The sequence below is a fragment of the Tupaia chinensis genome, unplaced genomic scaffold (genome assembly GCF_000334495.1).
Source record: "Tupaia chinensis unplaced genomic scaffold, TupChi_1.0 Scaffold148108_1, whole genome shotgun sequence".
NCBI classification, from domain to species: Eukaryota; Metazoa; Chordata; class Mammalia; order Scandentia; family Tupaiidae; genus Tupaia; species Tupaia belangeri.
In genome coordinates, this window is record NW_006207959.1 from 109,111 (window position 1) to 134,061 (window position 24,951).

The following is a 24,951-nucleotide window of genomic DNA, read 5'->3' on the forward strand; positions in this document are numbered from 1 at the left end:
CCCGGCTGGGCGGGAGCTGGGGCTGGGGCTGGAACTGGGGCTGGGTCTGGGGCGGGCGGCCAGGGTGGAGGACCGGCAGGGAGCAAAGGTTGGCGTCCTCGCGCTCGGACCTCCGCGGCAATCATGGGCGTCCTCGCGCTCGGACCTCCGCGGCAATCATGACGGTGGGAGCCAGGCTCCGGAGCAAGGCGGCGAGCAGCCTCCCGCGCCGCGGGCCGCGAGGGCGAGGGCGTGCGGAGGGGGACGAGGATTCGATCGCCATCGTGGAGCACCTGGAGTGCGAAGACGAGGCGGCGGGGGCTGCGGAGAGCGGGCTGAGCGGGGCGGGCCGGGCCAGCGGGGCGGGGAGGAGGCACCCGGGGACCAGGAGCGCCCGGAGGGTGCACTTCGCAGTCCTGCCCGAGCACTACGAGCCGCTGGAGGAGCCAGCGCCCGGCGACAAGCCCAGGAAGAGGTACCGGCAGAAGCTGAAGAAGTACGGCAAGGTAGGGAACCGCGCCCGCCGTCCCCGAGCAGCTAACCAGGGCGTCGTCCTCGCCGTCGGACTGCGCTCGGCCGCTCTGGGCTGTCCCTGGGCTGTCCCTGCGCAGCAACACCCGTCCCTCCAGCCTAAACGAAGTCGGGGTGGCGCTGGGCGCCGCTACCCCGCTGCTGGCGGGTTAGTAACGTTCGTAAGGGGCCCTTGCTCAGTGGTTATGGTATCCTACGTAGCCTCGCCCCCACGTTGTAATGATGGCGACCCTGACGCTTCAGAGCGCTTAGGCGACTTGGAGAAGCCGACCCAGTTGTAAAGTTAGGGGCTGCGGCCAGTTTATCTTGCTTGGTCAAGTCCTCTGTGGAATATCCCACTAGCTAAGAAGTATTTGGATTATTCCCCCCAAATGATCCAAAGGTTATTTCCAAGGCCCGAGTACCCAACTGAGTGAGAGGGGACTTCAAAAAACTCTTGAAGCAGGGGTCAGACAGTTGTGTAGAGATGAAACCCCTTCTGCAAGGCTGACCCACATGGGAAGCTTTTGGGTTTTAATCCAGAGACCTCCCTCGAACTGCTGCATCCAGCATGCTCATTATAGGGGCTGGATCACAGAGTGGACACCCTGATGAGGGTTCTCTTTTGCTCATGGAAGAAACAAATAAACTTTCATTAAAGAAAAAAATTTCTTGGGAAGATAAAGTTAAAGTATGAGTTTATTTTGGTGGAAAAAAAATTGAAATCCATGTATACAGCATTTTCATAATAGTCTTTTCCCTAAACTTTTTTTTTTTGAGAGGTTTTTGCTATTGGGTGTGTGCGCTTACCAGAAAGAGAGACAGAAAATGAGAAATGGGATAACCATGTTGCACTCCATTCTACTCTGGAGATCTTGGGCATGCACCCACACTTGGAGATGAGTTTAAGCCACCCAGTCCAGGACTTGAACTGCAGTCAACTACATGGGAGCCCAGTTACACAGTTGTTAGGCCAACCGCAGGTCCAGCTTTTCCCCTAAACTTTTTAAAGACACCTCTACATTTCAAATCCACACTTGTTGAATCTGCTTTTCTTTTCTCCTAGCTGACTCTTTGAATACTAGGGGCTTTTAGACACTCTGTCATTTGCCTTGGAGTAAAGGAATGGGGTTGGAGAAGAGCGGAGGGGAAAGAGGAGGCAGGGGGAGTGAGAAAGGGAGGAGCGAGAAGGGGAAGGAGAGAGAGAAAGAGGAGGGATGAATACAGGATAAAATGACAGTTCCCGTCTCAGAGCTCAAATCCCACAGCCCTTTCCAGGTGCCTTTACCAGGAAGGCCTCAGAACTGGGCCTAAACAAGGCCACTCAGAAGGAAATCACAAACCTCACTGTCCTGGCCGAAGGCCACGCCCTCACCCCCATTCTCTGTCTAGCTATCTGCATCTTCAGTGGCCTCTTATCGTACCTGAAGCCATTCAGTCTCCACCCTGGGAGCTTTAGGCTTATCATCGTCTTTAAACCTTTGTCAGCAAATTTGGTGCAGTACATAGGCAGGTAGTGGTCAAATATTAATACGTATTAAGAGCTAGGAAAGTTGGGACTTCCCAGGCTCAGTTCATGCTGGGACTAATTATCTCTCTTCTTGGTCTCAGTCCAGCACGAAGAATCCACACTTTGCCTCTCAGCTAGAGAGTCCATATGGCAAAACCTTAGCTCGGGGGTTGGCACTTGAAGATGTGGTTCGGGTGCTCCCTGGTACCATATATTGTGCCCGGCACTAGAAATACAAACATGGAGATGAAGTAGCTGTGCCCTTGAGAGTCCACAGCCTCCCAGGGAGTCATGGCAGAGCCAGGGCACCACTGTGGAGCTGCCTGGCCCAGAACTCGGACAGTCAGCTCCTCGGGCACGTGGTTGTAGTCTTCAAATCAAGGTGACATGAAAACTGGGCAAAGAAGCATGAGTGAAGATGTTGCCAGATATAAATACAATAGTCATTAGGATAGCTACTCTAAAATAATAATAAAATAAATAAATAACAAATGTGGCAAGCATGTGAGAAACTGGAATCCTTGTCCTCTTCTAAGAAAGTAAAATGGCACAGCCACTGTGGAAAACAGTTTGGTTGTTAAAAAAGTGAAACGTGGGCTCAGTTGTGGCAACCCAGTGGGAGCGCAATGCTCTCCAATGCTGGAAGCCATGTGGAAGACCAGGGTCTGGGTCCCAGGTCAACCTATGTGCATCAGGTATGCATGCATGTGCCCATGCACCTGGCTGCTGGGAAATCTCGGGGTAGGATCACAGCCTGAGACCCTGTTGGGGGTGCTTGTCTTTCTCTCTCATGAAAGAAAGAAAGAAAGACTGAAACGTAAAGACAATTTTGAACATAGAACTACAGTCTAGTCATTTCACTCCAAAAGGCTTGAAAACAAGCACTGAGCAAGTATTTATGTGCACACATTCCTGGAAGCATTATGTTCATAGAAGCTATTTAGCCAAAAGGTAAAAACAGCCCAAATGCCCATTAGTAGATAAATGGATAAACAAAGCGTGATACAGACACCGTGGAACATTACTCGGCCTTGTAAAGGTCTGATGGACTCACATGCTAGGACGTGACTGAACCTCCGAAAACATTGACATAAGCCAGACCTGCAAGGTTACGTGCTGCACGTATCGTTCTGTTTATAGGAAATATCCAGACTAGGCAAATCCAGAGAGACAGAGCACAGACTGTTGGTTGCCAGGGACGCTGAGGGAGGAGCAGAAAGCACCTGCTTAAAGCACCTGCTTAATGGGATATACGTTCGCCTTTTGAGATAATGAAAATGTCTTAGAACTAGATCAAAGTCTTGTGAATGTACTAAACGTCATTGAATTGTATATGTTAAAATCTGAGGGCTTTATTTGTTTGTTTATGTGCCAAAGGCAGGTGCACTCACCAGAGATAGAGAGAGACGAGAGGGACAGAGGGGAGAAGCCCCCTCACCACCATGGGGCATGGTCATGCTGCAGTTCCTTCTGCTCTCTCTCTCCTATCCTGTCAGGCTTTGGGGCCCCCACGCGCACATGTGCTTGGCCAGAAATGTGGGAGGTGATTTTTGCCTGCTGTAGCCACCAGGTGAAATTGTATCTTATTTGGTCCTGAAGACTTAAGGAGTGACCTGCGCACAGTGCTCTTGTTAATTTTTTTTAAAGGAGACATAACATTTTTTAAAGAATTATTTTATTTAACTTTATTTATTTATTTTCATTTGACCAGAGAGGGACCAGGGGGTTGGGGGGAGAGAGAAAGCAAGCAAGCTGCCAGGTCTGGGACTCGAACGGGTGTCGACCATGTGGGAATCCAGCATCCCTAACCACCATACCACTCACTGACCTCAAAAGTGCTACTGTTAACAATGACTTTGCCTTCAAGGAAGGGAGACTGAGAGTCCTATTCATCTGGTAACTTCTCAAGTCTTACTTCCCTTTAAAGAAAGGTGTTTGGCTTTTGTGAAACCTGGAAGGGGGGCTCATCGCCCTCTGCTACTGCCCCCTGGCCCCAGTCAGAGGTCGACCCTATGCTGGGCTGGTCTGGCCCGCATGCCTGGGACTCTTAACCGGCAGTGTTCTCCGCTGGTTTTTAAGTAAGAGTGGCCCGTGTGCAGTGCAGTCTTTACTGTTAAAGTGCTGGGTGATAGGCATGGGGAGCGGAAGGAACACACAGTTGCTGTGCTTCTCCAGGGTGCCAGGGACCCCGCTGGCCCATTCTGTGTAATATCTCAGAATCCTCTCAACAACTTTGGGAAGCTGTGGTTATTCCCATTTCCCACAGGAGGAAGCTGGAGTTTAAGGAAATTAAGCTATTGTTAAAGGGCGCATGGCTAGACAGCAGCAGAGCTGGGAGTGGGAGTCTCACTGGCCCTCGCATGCAGAAGCAGATGGAGTGGAGGAGAAAGAGTTCCCCCCAGAACTTAGCCTAAAATAAGAGGCTACCTTCCCCAAGTACTTCTGAGAACCACCGGGTGAAGTGTGGATAAAGAAAGGTAATCATGGTATTAATTGGGCATCAAGGAGAAGGCTGGAGAGGAAAGTAAAGGGTATGGAATGATCTTTTTTTTGGGGGGGGGGAGGTTTTTGCTTTAGGGTGCGTGCACTCGCCAGACAGAGAGAGACAGAGAGATAGAAAGTGAGAAATCACCCCCAGGGGGGATGGCCACGCTGCAATCCCTTGTCCTCCATTCTCTTCTCGGGATCCTGGGCACATATACACACACGCCCGGCGAGAGTTTAAGCCATCGGGTCCGGGACGCGAACCGCGGTTGACTACGTGGGAGTCCAACGACATAGCCATTACGCCGACTGCTGGTCCCAAGGGTATGGAATGATCTTTAGCACAAGAGGGAGAAAAAAGTCTTCGGGATGTAAGAGGAGAGCACAGACATGGGCACTGGACCCAGACTGCCCAGCTATCTCTCAGATATGCGACCTCAGGCTGTGTTCCCTTTCCTCTGCCTCAGTGTTCTCTTCTGTAGTCTAGGATAATAATAGGTTGGGACCAGGACATGCAGGTCAGCGTGGGTGTATGTGTGCATGGGTGTGTGGGTGTGAGATGTCACTCAGATACATTTTCGTACCTGTGGAGAGTAGTTGTGTCAATCCGTGTAGAGGTCTTAGAGAGCACCTAAAATATGACCAGAGTTACACAACTGTTCGCTGTTATTGCCTGAGCGTGCAGGGGAGAGACCCAGTCTGAGTGTTTCTGTTCTCATTTTTGTTTTTGTTTTCTAAAGTTTTTGCTGTAGGGTGTATATGCTCACTGTAGAGGAGAGAAGGAAAGTGAGAAATCACCCCCCAGGGGAGATGGCCATGCTGCAATCCCTTCTCCTCCATTCTTCTGGGAGTTTGGACATGCATGCACACGTACCTGGAGTGATTTTCAAGCCATCGGGTCTGGGGTTCAAACCACGGTTGACCATGTGGGAGTCCAGTGCCTGAACTATTATACCTCCTGCTGACCCCGGTTCTGACTTTTAAGGGAGCTCTACTGCAGTATGAAATCAGCTTTCGTAACTGGCCACTCACCTCAGGTTTGTGCCCAGATTCTGACAATTGAAGACGTGATCTTTGTATTCGGGGGAAGTGATCTTTGTTGAGAGCTGGTTTCCTTTTTGAAACTCAGGGGCCAGGGAACCCCTGACATTACTGGGAATTAGCTGAATATCAAGAAACCTCCAGAAAGCCTCGCCTCTTGTATTGGTTTCCTATGACAGCGATAACAAACGACCAACATCGCGGCTGAAAACAATGCAGGCTTGTTCTCGGTGGTTCTGGGGGCCCAAGGTCTGAAGTTAGTTTTCTGAGCTAATGTTGCTTGGGCTGGTTCTTCCAGAGCCTCCCAGGGAAAATTTATTTCTTTACCCTTTCCTGCTTTCAGAGGCCCCCTCCTCCATCTTCAGGTCTCTAACTCACTCTTCAATCTGTTTCTCTGTGACCTCAGCATCTGTGGTTATCCGGCCTTCTGTCTGCCTCCTCTTGCATCTTTCTTTATAAGGATGCCCACCTGGATAACCCACTAGCCCTGGATTATCCCATTACACCTGTATGAAAATGTATCTGAGCGACATCTCACACCCACACACCCACGCACACATACACCCAAGCTGACCTGCATGTCCTGGTCCCAATCTCAGAGTCCTTAACTTGAACACCACTGCGAGGTCTCTTGCCATGTAAGGAACATACTCACAGGTTCTGGGGTTAGATCCTGGGCATCTTATTCAAGCTAGTACTCTCCCTGATCCCCCATCACCAGTGCCCCTCTGAGAGGTTAGTTGGGCTGAAATCTTTACTAGATCAAAGAAGCCCAAATCAGTTTCCCTGAATGACACTGAAATGGTTGTTGATAGATATCTTACATTCCTTGCATTTCATTTCTGAAATCTGCCTTGACAGTGTTCCAGTTAATGAGATATTTTAGTAGGCTTTTTTCCCAAAAATTGCAAAGATGGAGTGACAAGTAATTTTTTAAAATAGCAGCCTGAAGAAACGAATGTATGAGTGTCCCTAATCTCAAGTTTAATATAGGCAATTGTGATTCTGATGGTACTGTTTCTAACGATCATTCTTTATTGTTATTCTTGCTCCCAGAGAATGGTTTCTTCTTTCAAACATGTAACATTCTCCCAATGATTCCCCTTACACATTTTTAGAAATGTGTCTGAGCAACATCTTACACTCACACACCCATGTACACATACACCCAAGCTGACATGCATGCCCTGGTCCCAATGTCACTGAGAAATTGACAGGGCAGGGTCAGAGAAGCAGCGTCTAGAGTAAGTCAGGAGTAAGCATGGACATTACCTGTTTCTCCCAAACTCCTCAGCCTGAGCTGTACCAAAGGAAACACCAGGCACTGTCTATGAGCTGGGCATGAGGTCATGAGCACCACAGGATCCCCACCCTCATTCTGTTATGGTGGGAAACCTTGTAATATAAGCTTGAGTAAACCAGAGATCGAAGGAAACTGTACTCTTTTTTTTTTTTTTTTTTGAGAAGTTTTCACTATAGGACGCGTGCACTTACCAGAGAGAGCCAAAGAGACAGAAAGTGAGAAATCACCCCCCAGCTGGGATGGTCACGCCACAATCCCTTCTCCTCCATTCTCCTCTCGGGATCTTGGGCACACACGCACACGCGCCCGGCGTGAATTCTAAGCCACCGAGTCCGGGATGCAAACCGCGGTCAACTACGTGGGAATCCAGCGACATAGCCATTACGCTAACTGCTGGTTCCCGGAAACTGTACTCTTAAGAAACGTCCCAGGCTAGCCCCGTAGCCTAGTAATGAAGGGAGCCGGATCCCACATGGCTGACCTTGGTTGAAACTCTGCCAAGGAAGCTTGTGTGCCCTAAATCCTGACAGGATGAAAACATGAAGGCGACCGGATGGTGGTATGACCACACCTTATTGGGACTGTTTTCTCCCCTGCTCCCTCTCTGTCTTTCTCTGGTAAGTGAAGACACCTGATGGCAATTAAAAAGAGGGAAAGAAAGAAAGGAGAAAAAGAAAAGAGAGAAAGAGAGAAAGACAGGAGAGAAAGAGAAAGAGAGAGAAAGAAGAAAGAAAAAGAACGAAAAGAAGAAAAACTGACTTTCCTAATCAGATAACAAGAAATCCTGAATTTATATATTACCATCTCAAATATGAATACTGTATAATAAAAAGAAGCAAAAGTGATTTTATGGCATTAATAGCTGACCTTGTGGGGGCACCTAAACTGCCTATAGTTATTCCAGGCACTGTTCTAAGTGCTTTCCTTGAACTCATATGATCCTCTTAACAGTCCAGTAGGGGGTTACCATTGTGTAGGTAAGGAAACAGGCCACAGAAAGTTAAGTGGAGCTAGACTTCAAGCCCAGACTATGACAAGTTAACCACAAGGTTCCTTACTGCCTTCTTTAAAGGAAGAAAGTCTAGGGCCAGCAGGTGGCATGATAGTTAAGGCACTGGACTCCCACATGGACAACCGTGATTCAAGTCTCAGACCCTGTGGCTTGAAAATCATACTGGATGCATGTGTGTGTGTGCCCAAAATCCCGAGGAGAGTGGAGGAAAAGGGATTGTAGCGTGGCCATCCCCCAGTGTGCGATGTCTCACTTTGCCTCTCCCTATCTCTCTCTGGCAAGTATATACATCCTATGGCAAAAATCTGATAAAATGAAATATAAAAGAAAGAAATTAGGGACCAGCAGTTAGCGTAATGGCTATGTCGCTGGACTCCCACATAGTCGACCGCGGTTCACGTCCCAGACCCGGTGGCTTAAAACTCACGCTGGGCGCGTGTGCGTGCGTGCCCAGGATCCCAAGAGGAGAATGGAGGAGAAGGGATTGTGGCGTGGCCATCCCCCCTGGGGGGTGATTTCTCACTTTCTATCTCTCTGTCTCTCTCTGTCTGTCTGGCGAGCGCACGCGCCCTATGGCAAAAACCTCTCCAAAAAAAAAAAAGAAAGAAAGAAATTGTAATATGATATTAAGTCTATGGGCTCTAAGCTGAGATTTCTTTGAGATTGAACTTCAGCTTTGCTTCATAGCTATTATAAACTTGGATAATTTTCTTTGCATTTTTTTTTTACATTTTTTGCGATAAAGTGAGTATGCTCTTTGCTTCTTAGCAGCTATTATAAACTTGGATAATTTTCTTTGCATTTTTTTTTTTACATTTTTTGCGATAAAGTGAGTATGCTTGCTAGAGAGAGACAGAGAGACATAGAAAGAGGGAAGGTGAGAAGTCACCACCCAGGGAGGATGGGCACGCCACATTCCCATCTCATCCATTCCCTTTTTGGGACTTCGGGTATGCATGAACATGCACCTGGTATGATTTTCAAGCCCCTGAGTCTATGACTTGAGCCATGATCAGCCATATAAGAGTCCATTGCCTTAACCCCTATACCACCTGCTCATCTCAACTTGCATCATTTTATTTTAAATTTTGCCAGAGGGCACATGTGTGCTGGGGGAGTGAGAGAGAACCCCCCCCCCATGAGGCATATTCATGCTACAATTTTCCTCTATGTCTTCCTCCTTTCAGGATTTTGGGTTCACACACGTGCTTGGCATGTCTATCAAGCCACTGGGTCCAGAATTGGAACCATGTGGTCAGCCATGTGGGATCCAGCCATCCTAATCACCTGATCCAACTTGGATAAATTTAACCTCTCTATCTATACTTTTCTCTTATGGAAATCCAGTAGCCAAAGGCCACCAGAAACATATTGGTAGCTAACCAAAATCAGGTTTATTGCTTGACACAAAGAGAGAGAGTGAGTGCTAGAGAAATTACTTATAAGGGTCTCCAAGAGTGATCTGAGGTAGAGCATTGACTATATGAGTCTGAGCTGAGGAGTTATCAGCATCCAGGAAATACTTGAAGTCATTAGAAATGGGCAAGACCACCTGAGGAGAGATTTTTAGGGAAAAAGAGAGAGAGAGAGAGAGAGAACAAACCTGAAACCTGAAGAACTCCAATGTTATAAAGTTTAGTAGAAGAGATAATCTAGCAAAGGAAGCTGGGAAAGATCTCCCGGTGTCGGAGGGAATCAAGAGAATAGAGTCAAAGAGGTTAAATAATTATTTCATTAAGTGTATCAAAAGCTGCTGAGAAATCAGGGAGGGGGGAGACAGAAGTGTCCATCAGATCAGGCAACATAGAGGTTGGAGGTGGCCATGACCACGCCGTCCCTGGATGGGTGGGAGTAGGACCCAGAGAAGGAGAGACTAAGTGTGGCCGTGGAGACTATGTGTGAATGGGCTTTCAGTGGGCTTCATGAGGGAGAGCAGAGGCCTGGGGCAGATGCAGAGCCAAGGAGGTGTCTGAACATGTGTGTAAGCTAATGGGAATGATCCAGTGGCGAGGAAGAGAGCGATGATGCTGGAGAAGGCGAAGCCAAAGGCAAGGTGAGAGAGGTACAGAGAGCGAGGGTCAAGGGAACAGCCTTGGGGAAGAAGGCAATTTTCCCCAGTGAATCAGGCAAGGTGGGAGAAGGCAGGGCAGGCACAGGTAGGTCTGTAGAGGGTGGTGAGAAAATGAATGAGCTCCTCAGTGACGTCTGATGTTTTTCAGTGAGGGATGAAGTGGGATCATGTAATAAAGGTGTGGAGATGTGTGTCTGCCTGTGTTGGGGATGGGGAGGCTTGAAGAGAAAGGAAAAGTATGAGGTCATAGCTGAGAGAAAAGGATGGCCAACCTTCTAGACAGATACAGTAGGTTTGTTGGTGGTGTTGGGAGTCAAAGAAAAGTTTGCAGCTGGGATGAAGAATTTTAAGTGAAACCAGCCTGAGCGATTATTGTAGTTGGAAAAGTCAAAGGGCCGAGAGACACGCCATGTGAGATGAGGCACAGGTCATCTGCAAGGACATTGGCGTCACTAGGCATGCTGTAGAAGTTGAGGGCAGGTGCGGAGGGTACACAGCAGTCAAATGTGATGCTCTGCCAGGAAGACCCACATGGGAAGACACCAGGTTTGCTTGGGAGACCTCCCTGAGTCTTCCAGGCACATGTGTGTCCAGGACTCAGGGCTGCCTGAAGCTGGGGATGGATAGCAGAGCCAAGACTCTGTGGGGTGCTGTCTGTCTGTCTGTCTGTCTCTTGCTCACCTGCACATTGAATAAATAAACAAACAAACAAATAAAAAGAGGCTGACGATGGGAAGAGGAAGATCCGGGAGCAAAGCTGCATAGATGTTAGTCATTGGTGACGTCCTTCATTTTTCTACTGCCATTCCATTAGAATCCCTTAACTCTCCCTTGTCCAGCCCTGGGTCTTGCAAAGAAGAAAAGGGGTAGACATCAAGAAAACCTGGCCCAGTCCTTACCCACAGGAGCTTATAACTGTGTCGGACACACAAGACTTAAATGGCTGCGGCAATTAGAGAATGGCAGAAGACTACAGAGGGACAAATGTGAGGGGCAGGCAGGAATAAGCCCTGATGTTGGGGGGCCATGGATGGGCTCTCAGAAGAATGAAAGAAACCGCCCTGGCTTTCAGATCCTCCAATAACTGTCAGCTGGAACAGAGAAGAGGTATGGGTTTTGGTTTGAGAAAGAGACTAAACTGATGTTTCGTTTTAGAACTGGCAGCCTCCCTGCTGTTTCTAAGATGCTCCGAGTTACCCAGGAACGCACTGTGCTGGAAAGCACTTTGCCAGGGGATGATGTCTGTGCTGAGCCCCCACATGTTCTTAGGTCGGGGGCGGGCGTGGGACATGGAATATGCTAATCTTCCCCCGGAGAATAAGGCACATGACTTTTATATGTGTCACTATGACTCAAGGAAGAATTCAAAAGCTGCCTAACCTAACCCTTTCCTCTTCTGTTCCTAAAATAGAACGTCGGGAAGGTCATCACCAAAGGCTGCCGCTACATCGTCATCGGTCTACAAGGATTCGCCGCGGCCTACTCTGCTCCCTTTGGAGTGGCCACCAGCGTGGTAGCCCTCGTGCGCTGATGGGAGCTGTGGGCTGGAGCTGCAAGGACGAGTGGAAGCCTCTGCTCTAGGAATGGTGGGAATCAGGAGCGTTTCAGACTTGAACTCTCAAAATACGTGGAAGAGGAAAAAAATGCCTTTCTTTGTTGAATCGGAAGAATGTGATGAATGAGTTACCCCTGCCCGTCTGCTAAGCTTTTCACATTTCTCAGACACGGCTGGATCCGATGATCAGTTCTGCAGAGAATTAGGCCGAGGTTAGGTTTGGGATTAGGATGAGTTTGCCAAAGCCAGAGCCTTCATGTGGGGGTAGCAGGGGTGTAGATGCAGGTAAACCCTGCACAGGTTAGAGCAGTGAACGTGGGTAGCAGAGCGTGAATTTGAGGACTAAGAGATGTCGACCTGGAGTCACGTGATTTGCTGCATTCCCCCCGAAAGGTCATGGGCTGACAGGGACACTCACAGTCCTGGGCCACCTTGGTTCAGAGGCAGCAAAGGAGCTGTTTATTTCTGAAGCTGTTCTCTGCCATCTCCTTCCTCCCCTGCTCTGTCACCAGGAGTTTAATTACAGGCTTGAGAAGGAAGGAAGAAAAAAAATCTCTTTGAAGGCTACGGTATTTTGAAAACTGTGTTGACAGTTGTGTCCCGGCTGCTTAAAGGGATAAAAGCTTGTCATTTTCACCCATCTCTGCAGGAACGTGCCCCTGGCGATGTGAGAGGGAGGAAGGGCAAGTTCAGAGGCAGGCCGGATGGCTGGGGCAGGCTGTCTGAGGGCCGTGCCTGCCGCTCTTGTGCCCTGCCGTTGTGTTTGGGGCTGGCCGGATTCCCCTTGGAAGCGTGTGGCTGGCTGTGGTTGTGGGCATCAGCTCACTTGACAGCTGCTCAATGCCTTCTCTAGCCAGGCCGACTGGGGAGCTTTGTGCTGGGACACAGGGACCGAGAGAGGTGACAGCTGGGAATGAAAGTGGCTGTGGAGAAGGAACTGTAAGTAGGAGACAGGTGTGACGGATGTAGAAACAAGGCAAGAGGATGTTGAAGGGAGTAAGAGACTGGTTTGGAAGATCAGTGCTGAGGGATTTAGGTGGCCGGGTAGGGCCAGGAGAAAGGGCGGGAGGTGTCATGGCTGGTGCTTACAAACACTCCGAAGCCCCTGAGCCCACACAGGCTGCACAGTTTGGCCTCATCTCACCTAGGTTCAAAGGTTAGAGTGGACATAGGTGGGCCTGACACCCACTGATGATGGCCACAGGCTAGCACTGGACACTGGGCAGGAAGTGAAAGAAAGAGAAGGTCCTGCCTACATTCCCTCTGCCAGCCTGTGATGGGCCACTGCTCCGACAGAAAATCTGGAAGTTCAGAGTGGTCTGCAGCACCAGCCTACCTGCTGCCCCGGGGCCTTCCTAGGGCATGCAGGGGAGGCCTCTAAGGCTTGTGCACCACTGATCAAGCCCAACCAGGTGGTACTGGGAGGTGGAGAAGGTGGGAAGACAGACAGATGCATAGAAAAAGGAATAGGTGGAGGAGAGTCAGCTCCCCCTGTTGGAGGCTCCTTTTGTTGATGACCTGGGACCCAGTTTCTGCATCATTAACATTTGTGATGAAAGGAGAACAAAGGATCTTGTTTTAGCCCGTGTGGCGAAAGTTGGGAATGGCACATTTTCACACATGAGAGGTAATTATATAGCCTGCCTAGAACATTGGGAGCCTGGGAGAAGGGGGGAAAGCTGCAAGTGGAAGAGAAAGCATAGTTAGTGGGAAAGAGGGTGCCCTGGGGGGCTGTTGTCTTAGCACATAAGGACAAGAAGTTTGGAGAATGCCTTCTGCAGTGACCTAGCAATGCTGACGAGCCAACGGACCCAGCATCCTCATGACGACGTGGAAGGTGACCCCAGGCTGTGCCAAGACCTGCTTCCCTTTCCTAGGGATGTGCCTGAGGAAGAGCTTCCTCATGTCTGTCTCCCAGAATGGACAAACCGTAAGGTCAAGCACATGTGGCCCTGAAATTCTCAGTCTAGTTAAGAATTGACTCAGAAATGTCCAAAGTCAAAACCTTACCGGATTGCCCTGGGAATCAGGGTCACATGCCCAGAAGATAAACTTCCCCTTGTCATCAGCCTGACCAGCCGCCCCTCATGACAGCCTCTGTGTGGTTCTTGGACTTGAGAACCTCAATCTCGGCACAGATGACCTTTTACCTTTTCTTCCTCCACAATTTGTTTTTGTGTTGTCGTTGCTAAAATATCAGGGCCCGTACCCACTGGTGATTGACTTTTAGAGCTTTTCCTCTGTGTGTGTGACCAAGAGGCTTCTTTTATATTATTTTTAGCCCTACTGTGTAAATAAAATCCCCAGTTTGTGTAATGTTTCTGTGTGCGAAGGGCTTTTCCTCCTTTACTTTCTAGCCTTGTCTAAAGAAGATTCCTGAAGCAGCCTGCCAAGGCTGAGGACTTGGTCGAGTCAGGATATTGAATCCTCTCTGGAAATCCAATGGGAGCCCAGGGCTGCTCCCTCAGGCTGGAGGGGAGAGAGGTACACTGTCTCTTTGGGGAGCTCTGTTTGGCTGATAAAAGGACAGTTCTCTTGAAAGTCCAGCAGAGTAAGATGTAGTGCGTAGGAGCCTCAGTTCATGTGTTTGTTAAAAATTAAAATCTCTAGAACCTTAAACTTGGATTTAAGAGCCTAGCATGGGGCCAGGCAACTGCGTTTTCCCTGAGTAGCTGAGAAGGTTCTGCCACACTGTTCCTCTGTCACCTGTGACATGCTGGCTCCCCAAGGTTTGCTGCATCTTGCCTCTAGGGGGCGCCAAGGTGGGAGGCTAGACCAGGGCTGGGGCCTGCCCTGTGGTGGGTACATGGAGCAATGCCCGCTTACCAAACTCTCACAGAAGTGATGGGGAAGGTTTTGGTGGTAGGAAGATAGGGAGGAGGAGTCCTTGGTAACCATTAGATTATCTGTCCAGGCAGGGTCCTAAGCTGCTGCTGGGCTTAGAGCAAAGCCAAAGAGGAACTTCTTTCAGCCACCTTGGAATCACCCCTGCTGACCCTCTGCCCAGCACCTGTGCCTTGTCAGAGAAGGCTCAACTGATGTTCATGACCAAGAATGACTCGGAAGCAGATCTGAACTCACATCTCCTCCTGCACCCTTCAGTGGTCCTCCCGGGAGTGGTCGTTCCCTCAGCAGAAAGTAAGTGGTCATGGCCCTGGAAATCGTCACTGCAGTGTTAGATTTAGGCAGCAGCTGTTAGGGGGTTTGAACCCATGATGTCTTTTTCCAGCTTCTGACACTTCAGGAGTACAGATAAGCTGAATTAATACTGCGATGCCATTACCTCCAAAATGGCTGGAACACTTTACAGTTCACCTCACAAGCTTATAATAAAAAATATACACACGGCCACAGGTGGGATGTGGTTAAGGTGCTGGATCCCACATGACCAACTCTGAGGTTTGAGTCCCCAACCTGATGGCACACAAAACATGGCAGGCATGTGTGTGTGCATCCCAAATCCTGAGAGAATGGAGAAGAAGGGAGAGAATGATTTCTCACTTTCCCTCTCACTGTGTCTCTGTCTGTCCTCTTCCGTGAGTGCACATGCCTTATGCAAAAACAAACAAACAAACAAACAAACACCTTAAAAAAAAACTTAAAAAAAAGAAAAAGAAAGTATATTTTTAAAATTATACACAAAATTTAAGAAAAAAATTAATAATGCTGTCAGCATCCCTGTCGAGGCTGCATTTGAGAGTTCATGGTTTTGCTAAATATCCCGATCATTTTTGAATTAAAAAAAGATCTCTTCACTCCCTGGACCATTCATGGAGAACTTGATAAGATAAATGGTGGGTTTGAAATTTTTTTTAAGAGGCAAGGCGGTTTTATCCAAGTCATTCCTGAACATCATAGCCAGGGAGAAAAGGAGATTTCTTCAGACCTCGGGTTGGCTCAGGGCCAAGGTCTGGCAGGTGCACCAGCTGTGCAGGCTGGAAGAGGCAGGGCAGGACAGAACGAAGGCTTGACTGCTGAAGCCTCAGGCCAGATCTCCATCTCGAAAAGTTTAGCACCCTCTACCCTTCAGCTTCATCCAGAGACAAATTAAGATCAGAGTTCACACCTTAAGGACTGGCTTTGCTTTTTTTAAAGGTGTTTCTCAGGTGACTCCTCTTCTATAGCCTGTTGTCAAGGCTCAAAATAAATGTATCTGGTTCAAACCAGCCGTGAACGTCAGAGCTGAAGGACTACACTGAGACAGAGCTAAGAGCTCACACCTACTTTTACTTGCTCTTTAACTCCATAAATTAGCTCCCCGCACTCCCAGAACTTGCTGTCCTTGATAACGGAGGGGAAAAATATTTTTTTTTTGAGTGTGTCTTTTGGGGTTTTGTTTGTTTTGCTTCCTTCCAGAGATGTTTACAATCGCTACAGAAACAGAAAATGGAGAAATTAACCTCTTTTTTTCTCCCAGGGAAACTTGCCTATTAGAAAAACATTTTACATATTTACCTTTAATCATTGAAAGAGCTGTGAGTTTGGTATTATTCTTGCCACTGTCACAGAGAATCAAAACAGAGATGCTTTCTGTTGAGGAGGATATTTTTTCATGAGTGAGCAAAGAAAGAGAGAGAAAAAGTCCCCCCAAACAGGGTCTTGACACCTTGACCCACACCTAGACTTCAACCAGTTCCAGACCTTGGGCAAAGTGTATGCTGCATACCCAGGGAAGTCTCCAGCCTTGAACTAGGATTCTTCTCTCATGAGATTGCCTTGCAGAACATTGCATTTTGCCTCTGTGCCACTGTTAGGCCCTTGAGGATGATGACGTTTGCATTCTGAGTTCTTTAGAGTTGGGAGAAGTGTAGAAAATTAATCCTGATTTTACTCATAGCTATCATTCTTCCATACAAAATCAGAGTTGAACCCATTTGTCTTTCAGAGTTTTCATTTTAACGAATCAGTGAGCCATATCTAGACTCCCTCCAGCCCCTGATCTTACCTGCTTCCTCTGGTGACAGTTATGGGGCACAATGGATCAGAGAGCCAAGATGCATTAAGCACGTGGTAGGTACATGAGGCATTGTGCAGGGTAGCATCATAAGATTTTATGTAATGTTCCGTTTTATTTAATTCTCAATAACGACATCAGTGAGGCAGGTCTTATGAAGATTATTTTATAGATGAAGAAACGGAAGGGAAGTTAGGGATTTCAGCGCCAATGGTGCCTCCCCCTGCCATTTCCTCTCAGGCTCCTGGGCCCTGGGCCCTCCAGTGACTGCGAAGAAGAGAGAAGTTTGAAATATAATCACATGATGAAATAAAGAAAATCGAAGAGCCCATTTATTCTAACTTGGGTCCAAAAGGGAACTGAACTGAGGCATGCAGAAAGGGCCTGATCCTGGAATGTGCACTTGGGCACGACCCCCTGTGACGCTGGACCTCTGAGACAAGACACCAGAAATAGTTCAAGATGCTGTCAAGACTCATTGGATCTTTTTTGGTTTGGGACATTCTTATCAATCAATTGAAGTTGTCCCTTATTCTTAGTTAGTAGTTAGGACAAGAGGCCCACCCCCTGACTCTCATGCTCACCCCGAATGGCTACGAGGTCACCCGACTCCCCTTTTCATAGGATAGCTCATCACTACTGTACAAGACTCCTTATTATAGCTCTTGACCGAGGTAAAACTTTGATGAATGTTTCTCCCTGTTTGCAACTTTTCTGCGTTTAAAATAATCCTGAAATCTATAAGACCTTGGACACACTACTGGGTAATTTGGGTATTGTGAGGTCTGGGTGATCGTCCTGTTTAGCCTGAAACAATTCTTTCGCTTCACTTCCTGTGCTTTGGCCTTCCCTTATCAATCAACAGTATCCAGCATGCATTTCTGATTCCAATATTGTGGTTAAGTAATTAGAAAGACTCCCAAAAGGGGGCCAGCAGGTGGTGTGGTGGTTAAGGCGCCAGATACTCCCACATGGCTGACTGCGGGTCGAGTCCTGAACCTGGTGGCTTGGTCTCTCACTTTTCCTCTCTCTCTGTGTCTCTCTGGTCAAATTAAAATAAATGAATGAATAAATAAAATTAAAATAAATAATTCTCTTTTTTTTTGGAGAGGTTTTTGCTATAGGGCACGTGTGCTTGCCAGACAGACAGAGAGACAGAGAGATAGATAGAAAGCAAGAAATCACCCCCCGGGGGGATGGCCACGCTGCAATCCCTTTTCCTCAATTCTCCTCTCGGGATCTTGGGCACATGGGCACACGTGCCCAGCATGAGTTTAAAGCCACCGAGTCTGGGACATGAACCGTGGTTGACTACATGGGAGTCCAGCGACATAGCCATTACACTAACAGCTGGTCCCATAAATAATTTTTTTTTTTGAGAGATTTTCACTGTACAGCGCGTGCGCTCACCAGACAGAGAGAGACATAGAGACAGAAAGCGAGAAATCACCCCCCAGGGGGGATGGTCACGCCGCAATCCCGCAATCCCTTCTCCTCCATTCTCCTCTCGGGATCTTGGGCACGCACGCACACGCGCCCGGCGTGAGTTTTAAGCCACCGGGTCCGGGACACGAACCACGGTCAACTACGTGGGAGTCCAGCGACATAGCCATTACGCTAACTGCTGGTTCCCCCATAAATAATTCTTTAAAAAGATAAAAGATTCTCCCAAATACTTGAGTCCTTTACATCCCATCAGGCTCTGGGTTTCTGAGATGCTGAGGTTGCTTAGCTGCTGACTTGTCATGGTCAAAGCACAAAGGGGAGGAGGACATTGGGCTGGTCTAGGGAAGGGCTGTGTGACCCGGAGTCATTGGTGTTGAATTGACTTTGTTATTTTGCCACACTTCCTTGGGCTGATTTCTGCAGCTCTCTTACTGTTCCCATTGACTGGTAATTCTGTAACCTTGGAGCCAGCCCTCCATTGTTCACCCCAGGGACCCTAGGGCCACAAGCCAAAGTCCCAGAGGCTGCAGGAAGAGACTATGTATAGCAGGAACAGCCCTGGCATCAGGCAACTGGGCTGTGTGTACCTCTGGTCCCTTCCAGCCAGCCCAGGCAGGGAGAAATTTGGAGTTTCCTCCCTGAGCCCCTTCCAGTTTGCCCATGGCCTTATTTCTAGACACCGAGACTCACCTTTTGTGTAGCACAGACATGCACAAGAGCCAACTCCCAGGTGCCTGGAGTGTTCAGAGGACAGGCAGGGAGCCTGAGGTGCCAAGAGGCAGCCCTAAAGATCTCTGGAGGGGTTCAGGGAGTCACCACAGTGCTATTACAATAGTAACCTCCTTACTTAGTAATAGCTATTCTGAGAACGTAGACGGCAAATATATACTTCCCTTAATTGCCCAAAGGGTCTCTTCATTTGTTTATTTATTCATTTATTCAATAAGCAAGTTTTGAGTACCTGCTGTGTGCTGGCCTTGACCCAGATGCTGGGCTTGCTCCACTGGAAGTCAGTTGAAGGCCATGGTTATGGCTGTGTGTCCTGACGCCAGACTGACTGTCACTGACTGGCGTTTAGTGTACAGGGTATTTACTAGGGGTTGTCTTGAGACTGACCTCCAAAGAAAAGGCAATAGGACTGAGTAGAGAAAGAAGTAGAGCTGCAGTGCAGGCCCGTAAAGGCCACCCATGAGGAACTCTGAAGCTAGAAGGCTCTGAGGGTTGACCGACTTGCTGTGGGATGGCCAGAGTGCTACACTATACCTTTTTATTTTTTAAGAATTATTTTTTATTTAACTTTATTTATTTATTTTAACTTGACCAGAGAGGGACAAAGTGAGAGAGAAAGAGAGAGGGGAGAGAGAGAAAAAAAGAGAGACAGGGAGGAAGCAAGTCGCCAGATCCAGAACTCGAATCACAGTAGACCATGTGGGAGTCCAGAGCCCTTAACTGCCACACCAGTCGGCCCCAAGTATACTCTACCTTGACCAGCCGGTGGAAAGATTGCCCTGGGAAGGACTTCCTATAGGTGAGGCAGCTCTCAGCTGCTGAAGCAATCTCCGAAAGGGCTCCACCTCTCCAAATCAGTCTACCCATGGACAAATGGGGGTAATAGCACTCTGCAGGGTTGTCAACAGGATACATGAGTTAATTCTCGCAACAGTGAAAACCATAGAAAGAATGCAGTGTGTGTTGCTGTGTACAGCTGCAGTAATTACAAAGTCAAGCGAGGGTTTGTGTACATGCAGGAATCAACAGGACCTTAGGAGACACCTCACCCTACCTTGGAATAGTGTCTAAAAATGGGATGTCCAACTGGGGTTCTGGGATGAGAGAAACATGTAGAGGGCCGAAGGTGAGAGGACCCAAGTGACAGTGTGACTGGAACGAGTGGCGAGGCTGGTGGGAAGAGGGCAGTGGTCTGAGACATGACTAGATCTTAGCGAATGGTAAAAACAGAAGACATGTCTTCTGCTGTGAGCATGACCTGCCCTGTTGGCTCTCCTGATTGGCTGGGGTTGGACCGGGCCTCTCAGACATCCTGGGCCTTATAGACGTCAAGACTGATGGGCAGGGAAGACCACACCCAAACCTTAATCTCTGAGGCTAGGGAGTGGTGGGGCAGGGGGCAGCCTGTCCTGGAAGCCGGGGAAGACGTTAGGCCCTGAGGTCATCCCGGGCACTCAGGCAGGTTGTCCTGTCTGAATGGCAATTTGGAGCCATCCTCAGCTAACATGAGAGGGAGGGAGAAGGCCTTAGGCTTCCCTTTCTGCCTGCTCTCAGCCCCAGGAAGTAATCTGAGCATACACTCAGAGTCAGGAAAGCAATCAGCTGTGTGGCCTCACACCAGTCGGCTCCCCTTTCTGGGCCTGGACATCTTCCATAAAGTAGAGGCTGAAATCGATGGCGCCTGGACCCTCCCTGCTCTGGTATTCTCTGTCTGAAGCATTTTCTGCCTCTTACAAAATTCCATTTCAATGCGTTTGATGGTTGATTGTCTTTTATTTCTTCAAGGTGGCTGTTTCCTATCCTGCCTCCCTCTTGACTTCTTAAGGTGCTCTCAAGGCCACTCCAGCAATCAGCAGGCCTGTGACCTCCTCTCAAGTGATCCCCCGCGAGGAAACAGAAACAATGGGAATCACTTCCCCAGCAGCCTCTGTCCTGCCAACAGGGGGGCACCCAGTTGTTTTTCTGGCAAAGCTGCTGTTTTCTCAGCCACGCCACACCCTCTGCTCTGTGTTTTCTCCTGACCAAGGTTCCCCTGGTAGAGAGGCTGCAGGATTGGCCAGGAGAAGCCGCCCCCTGACCTTTGCCCCCACCCTCAGTCAGCCCTGCCTGCTCTGCAAGCTTGGAATCTGGCTTCTCTCTCAAAGTTCAGCTCAAAGCCACCTCCTGGACGAAACCTTCCCAGATTTCAGGGTTGGAAGGAATCAGTCTGGACAGGGCACTGTCACGCAGGTCCTGGTTCTTAGGGCATTTTGTATTCTGCCACAGTTAGAATTAGCTGTCCATAGGTACCAGCGGGTGGCATGGTGGTTAAGGCGCTGGACACTCCCACATGACTGACCACAGTTTGAGTCGCGGACCTGGCAGCTTGCTTTCTTAATTTCTCTCTCTCTTTCTCTCTCTCTGTGTCTCTCTCTGGTCAAATTAAAATAAATGAATGAATAAATAAAATTAAATAAATAATTCTTTTTTTAAAAAAAAAAAGAATTAGCTGTCCATAGATGGGATTGTCCAGACTATCCCAGCCTGATATCCACGAGGTTCTTGATAGATGTTTGGTGGGGAGAGGGAGAAGAGCAAAAAAAGGAAGGAAAGGAAACAGCATGAATCTCTACAGGAGTTTTGTGGTACGTCTTAGGCACTTGGTCCCTATTTATTGTTTTATGTCTAACAAACACTCCAAAATAAAAATCTGGAGCTCCAGGCACTTCCACTGGATGGTTCTACTTAGGGACAAGAAAGCAGGTTCTTGATAGGGCCACCTGTGTTGTTGCTGACACTGCTAGGAATGTCACTTTGCATGAGCGCCCCACCCCTCATGCGCCCGTTCCCACACTCAGTGGGCCTAATGTGGAGTAGGCAGAAAGTGTGTGTGAGCAGTGGGGAGGGCGAGACCCTCAACTACAGGAATCGGCTCATGGACTAGAAGTGGATAGTATTTGTCTCAGGTGTTGTCTGGCCTGACCAAGGAGCAGGAAGAAGCACAGCAGGAGTCGGGGAGTTGGGGCAAGGGCAGACCAGCCTGCAGACCTCATGGACCACAGTGAAGACTTGGCTCTTGCTCAGAGTGGAATGAGGCAGCACCATTGCAGGGTTTTGAACAGAGGAAGGCAGGGCCAGCCTATTTTCATCAGAGCCTTTTGGGGACTGCCTCTCTAGCCCATTTTATAGAAGAGGGCATTGAAGCAGACATGGTGAGGAACTTGCTGGACCCCCACTCCTGTCCGCATCTCCACCACGGTGCTCTGCTCACTGCTAGCCCAGCCTGCACTTCTGTACTGGCTTGCGCACTTGCCTGGGGGTTCATTCCCTGTTGAGCAGAAGCTCTGTGAGGTCAGGGACAGGCCTGTTCACTGTTGAATCCTCGGTGCCTTTAACCATGCCTGGCATAGAGTAGGAGCTCACCAAGCATGTGTGCGAGAGTGGGATTATTTCTTTTTTTTTTTTTTTTGGAGAGGTTTTCGCTATAGGGCGCATGCGCTCGCCAGACAGACAGAGACAGAGAGACAGAAAGCGAGAAATCGCCCCCCAGGAGGGATGGTCACACCGCAATCCCTTCTCCTCCATTCTCCTCTCGGGATCTTGGGCACGCACGCACACGCACCCGGAGTGAGTTTAAGCCACCGGGTCCGGGACTCGAACCACAGTTGACTACGTGGGAGTCCAGCGACATAGCCATTACGCTAACTGCTGGTTCCCCAAGAGTGGGATTATTATTGTCTTAGTCTTTTGTACAGCTATAACAGAATACCACCAGCTGGGTGCTTTATAAAGAACAGAAATTCGTTCTCACAGTTCTAGAGACTGAGAATTCCTAGACCAAGGTCAGCAGGTTCCGTTGTCTGGGGACATATATAAAATACATTTTATATACATATAAAATGTCTTTGGTCTCTGCCCCTGGTTCCTGGTGCAGAGCTCCTAAAACCCTTGTAATTTCCTAAAAGTAGGGATGCTAGGCACATCCTTCATTCTATTATTTGGTTTCTGACGCAGAACTTTCTAAGACCTTTGCCATTTCCAGAGTGGTGTGAGCATCTGACACAGAGCTCCTAAGTTCCTTGGACTCTCCTGGAAACAGGTGCATCTTTTGTTCTAATGAAGTGCCTCTTGGTGGACTCCTGAGTGGGAGCTGGTCACCAAAGGGAGAACGCCATGGTCAGAAGCTTGGGACTTTTACCTCCATCTCCCAGCCTTAGAGGTGTGAGACACCAACTTCTAATCAACTAACTGGAGAGAGAGAAGTACTGGAGGTCGAGTTAATAATCAATCATGCCTATGTGACAAAGCCTTCATAAAAATCCATGAAATTCAGAGAGTTCTAGGTTGACGAGCATGTCCGTGTCTGGGAAGCACACCCACCTCCATGGGAACAGAGGTCCTGTGCTCAGGACCCTTCCAGACCTTACACTGTGTACTTCTTCATCTGCCTGTTCTTCTATAACCTCGTCATATCCTTTACTAAAATAATAAATGGGTGGGACCAGCAGTCGGCATAATGGTTACGTTGCTGGACTCTCATGTAGTTGACCATGGTTTGAGTCCCAGACCCAGCGGCTTAAAACTCATGCTAGGCACCTGTGTGTGTATGTGCCCAAAATCCCAAGAGGAGAATGGAGGAGAAGGGATTTCTGCGTGGCCATCCCCCCAGAAGGGTGATTTCTCGCTTTATGTCTGTCTCTTTCTGTGGTGAGCGCATGTGCCCTATAGTAAAAAATCTCTCTCTGAAAATAATAATAGTAATCTGGTAAACGTATGTGTTTTCCTGAGTTCTGTGTGCCATTCTAGCAAATTAGTCAACCTGAAGAAGGATTTATGGGAACCCCAGTTTATATCCACTTGGTTGATTAGAAGTTGGTGTCTGATATCAGGGGCAGTTTCGTAGGACGGAGTTCTAACCCTGAGGGATCCAATTCTAACTTCAGTTGAATAGCGTCAGAGTGGAACTAGAGGACACTCAATTAGTGACCACCGGAGAATAGTGTGGTGTGCGGGGAAAATCCCGTCCACATCTGGCATCGGAAGTGTACTATGTTGAGTACATGAGAGCAGGAAAAATACTTTGACATTTCCCTATCCCTTATGGTGAACAAGGACAGACAAAATGCTGGCCACCCAGAGAGAAGGTGAGTTCTCTCTGAGGTTCCCATGGGGATTTCTGGGACTCTAAGCCAGCCTGCAGTCTGATAGGTGGGTGTCTGTTGGGGTCCTCCCTATTCCACCGTGGCACTGTATCTTGGAGCATCCAAGAAGCATGCTTGTCTTCAGGTTCTGTTCATTGATGAGCTCCTTCTTCCTTGCATATATTCAGGCACTCAGACAAATCACTTAACAAACTACCTGAGCACCGGCTTGGTGCCTGACCCTGAGCCAGGACAAGACACAGGTAACCAGGGTTGTGGTGCCTGTCCCTGTGCCTCCAGGTGAGGGGTAGAGCCAGGGAAAAGCCAGATGAATAGACACCTGCTATGGAGGAAGCAAATAACAAGACTCCAGCCTCCTGTGGGCAGACAGGGAGGCCTATCTGAGGACAAGCTGGCCACAGGGCAGGTGTCCTAGAGACGAGGAAGAACTACACAAAATTGTCAGAGGTAGATGCCTTTGAGAGGGCAGGAGGAAGGGAGGCATTGTTAGAGAAAGGGACGCCAGTGTGGCTGGATGCAGCCCAGTCAGGGGAGCAGGTGGGGAGTGAAGTTCCATGGAGAGTGGAGTCAAGCAGCACAAGGCCCTGTGGGCCTCAGCAGAGAGGGAAGTGAAGGGGAGACTGTGGAGGGTACTAAGTAGGCCATGAGGCATGGCGACTGGATCCTTCTGTGGTTTGAAAAGATATCCCTAGCTGCTATGGGGACAGGATGAGCCTGCACCTCAGTGGGCATTGTTAAAGTGGAGGTTGGAGAGGGCCATCGGGATGCCCAGGGGGGAAATCTGTGACCTGAGATGATGGGAAAGATAGGGTCCATGGAGCTCTGTGGAGGAAGTAGTGAGATCTGCTGTGTGTGTGTGTGTGTGTGTGTGTTGTGAGTGAGGAGAATGGAGAAAGAATAACCCAAGAATTCTCTTGGATTCTGGCCTGAGCTGCAGGGAAGCTACCAGCTGGGGGGAGAAACAGAGGAATGTTGAAAGTCTTTTGAGCTCAAGGCCAAGACTGCTGTTTATTTGTTTAATTTGCACAATGTACCTATGCTGGGCCAGAAATACAATGTGCAAGGCCAAGCCCTGGGGGTTTCTGATGCAGCCACAGTATTTCCTGTGCTGTTGTTGTCATTTTTACCTTGGAACCTGGGCAGTCACAAGGCTGGCCCAGTCCCTGACCTCGTCTCCTGGGGCAGGCATGGACTTACTGTCTGTCCTCTTCCTGCT

The 24,951-nt window shown here is 48.7% G+C and overlaps 1 protein-coding gene and 1 long non-coding RNA gene across 2 annotated transcripts; one reads left to right on the forward strand and one right to left on the reverse strand.

Moving 5' to 3' along the window:
• Positions 1-145: 145 nt before the first annotated feature.
• Positions 146-13,783, forward strand: CUNH1orf115 (chromosome unknown C1orf115 homolog). The gene is made up of 2 exons (XM_006170184.3): positions 146-485; positions 11,322-13,783. The coding sequence occupies exons 1-2, from the start codon at positions 159-161 to the stop codon at positions 11,439-11,441; spliced, it is 447 nt and encodes a 148-aa protein (XP_006170246.1). The 5' UTR covers positions 146-158; the 3' UTR covers positions 11,442-13,783.
• Positions 13,784-15,095: 1,312 nt separating this feature from the next.
• Positions 15,096-24,951, reverse strand: LOC102490919 (uncharacterized). Its single transcript, XR_337618.3, has 3 exons — positions 24,933-24,951; positions 19,348-19,484; positions 15,096-16,686 (listed from the first exon to the last, which is right to left on the reverse strand). It is a non-coding gene; the product is annotated as an uncharacterized LOC102490919 (long non-coding RNA).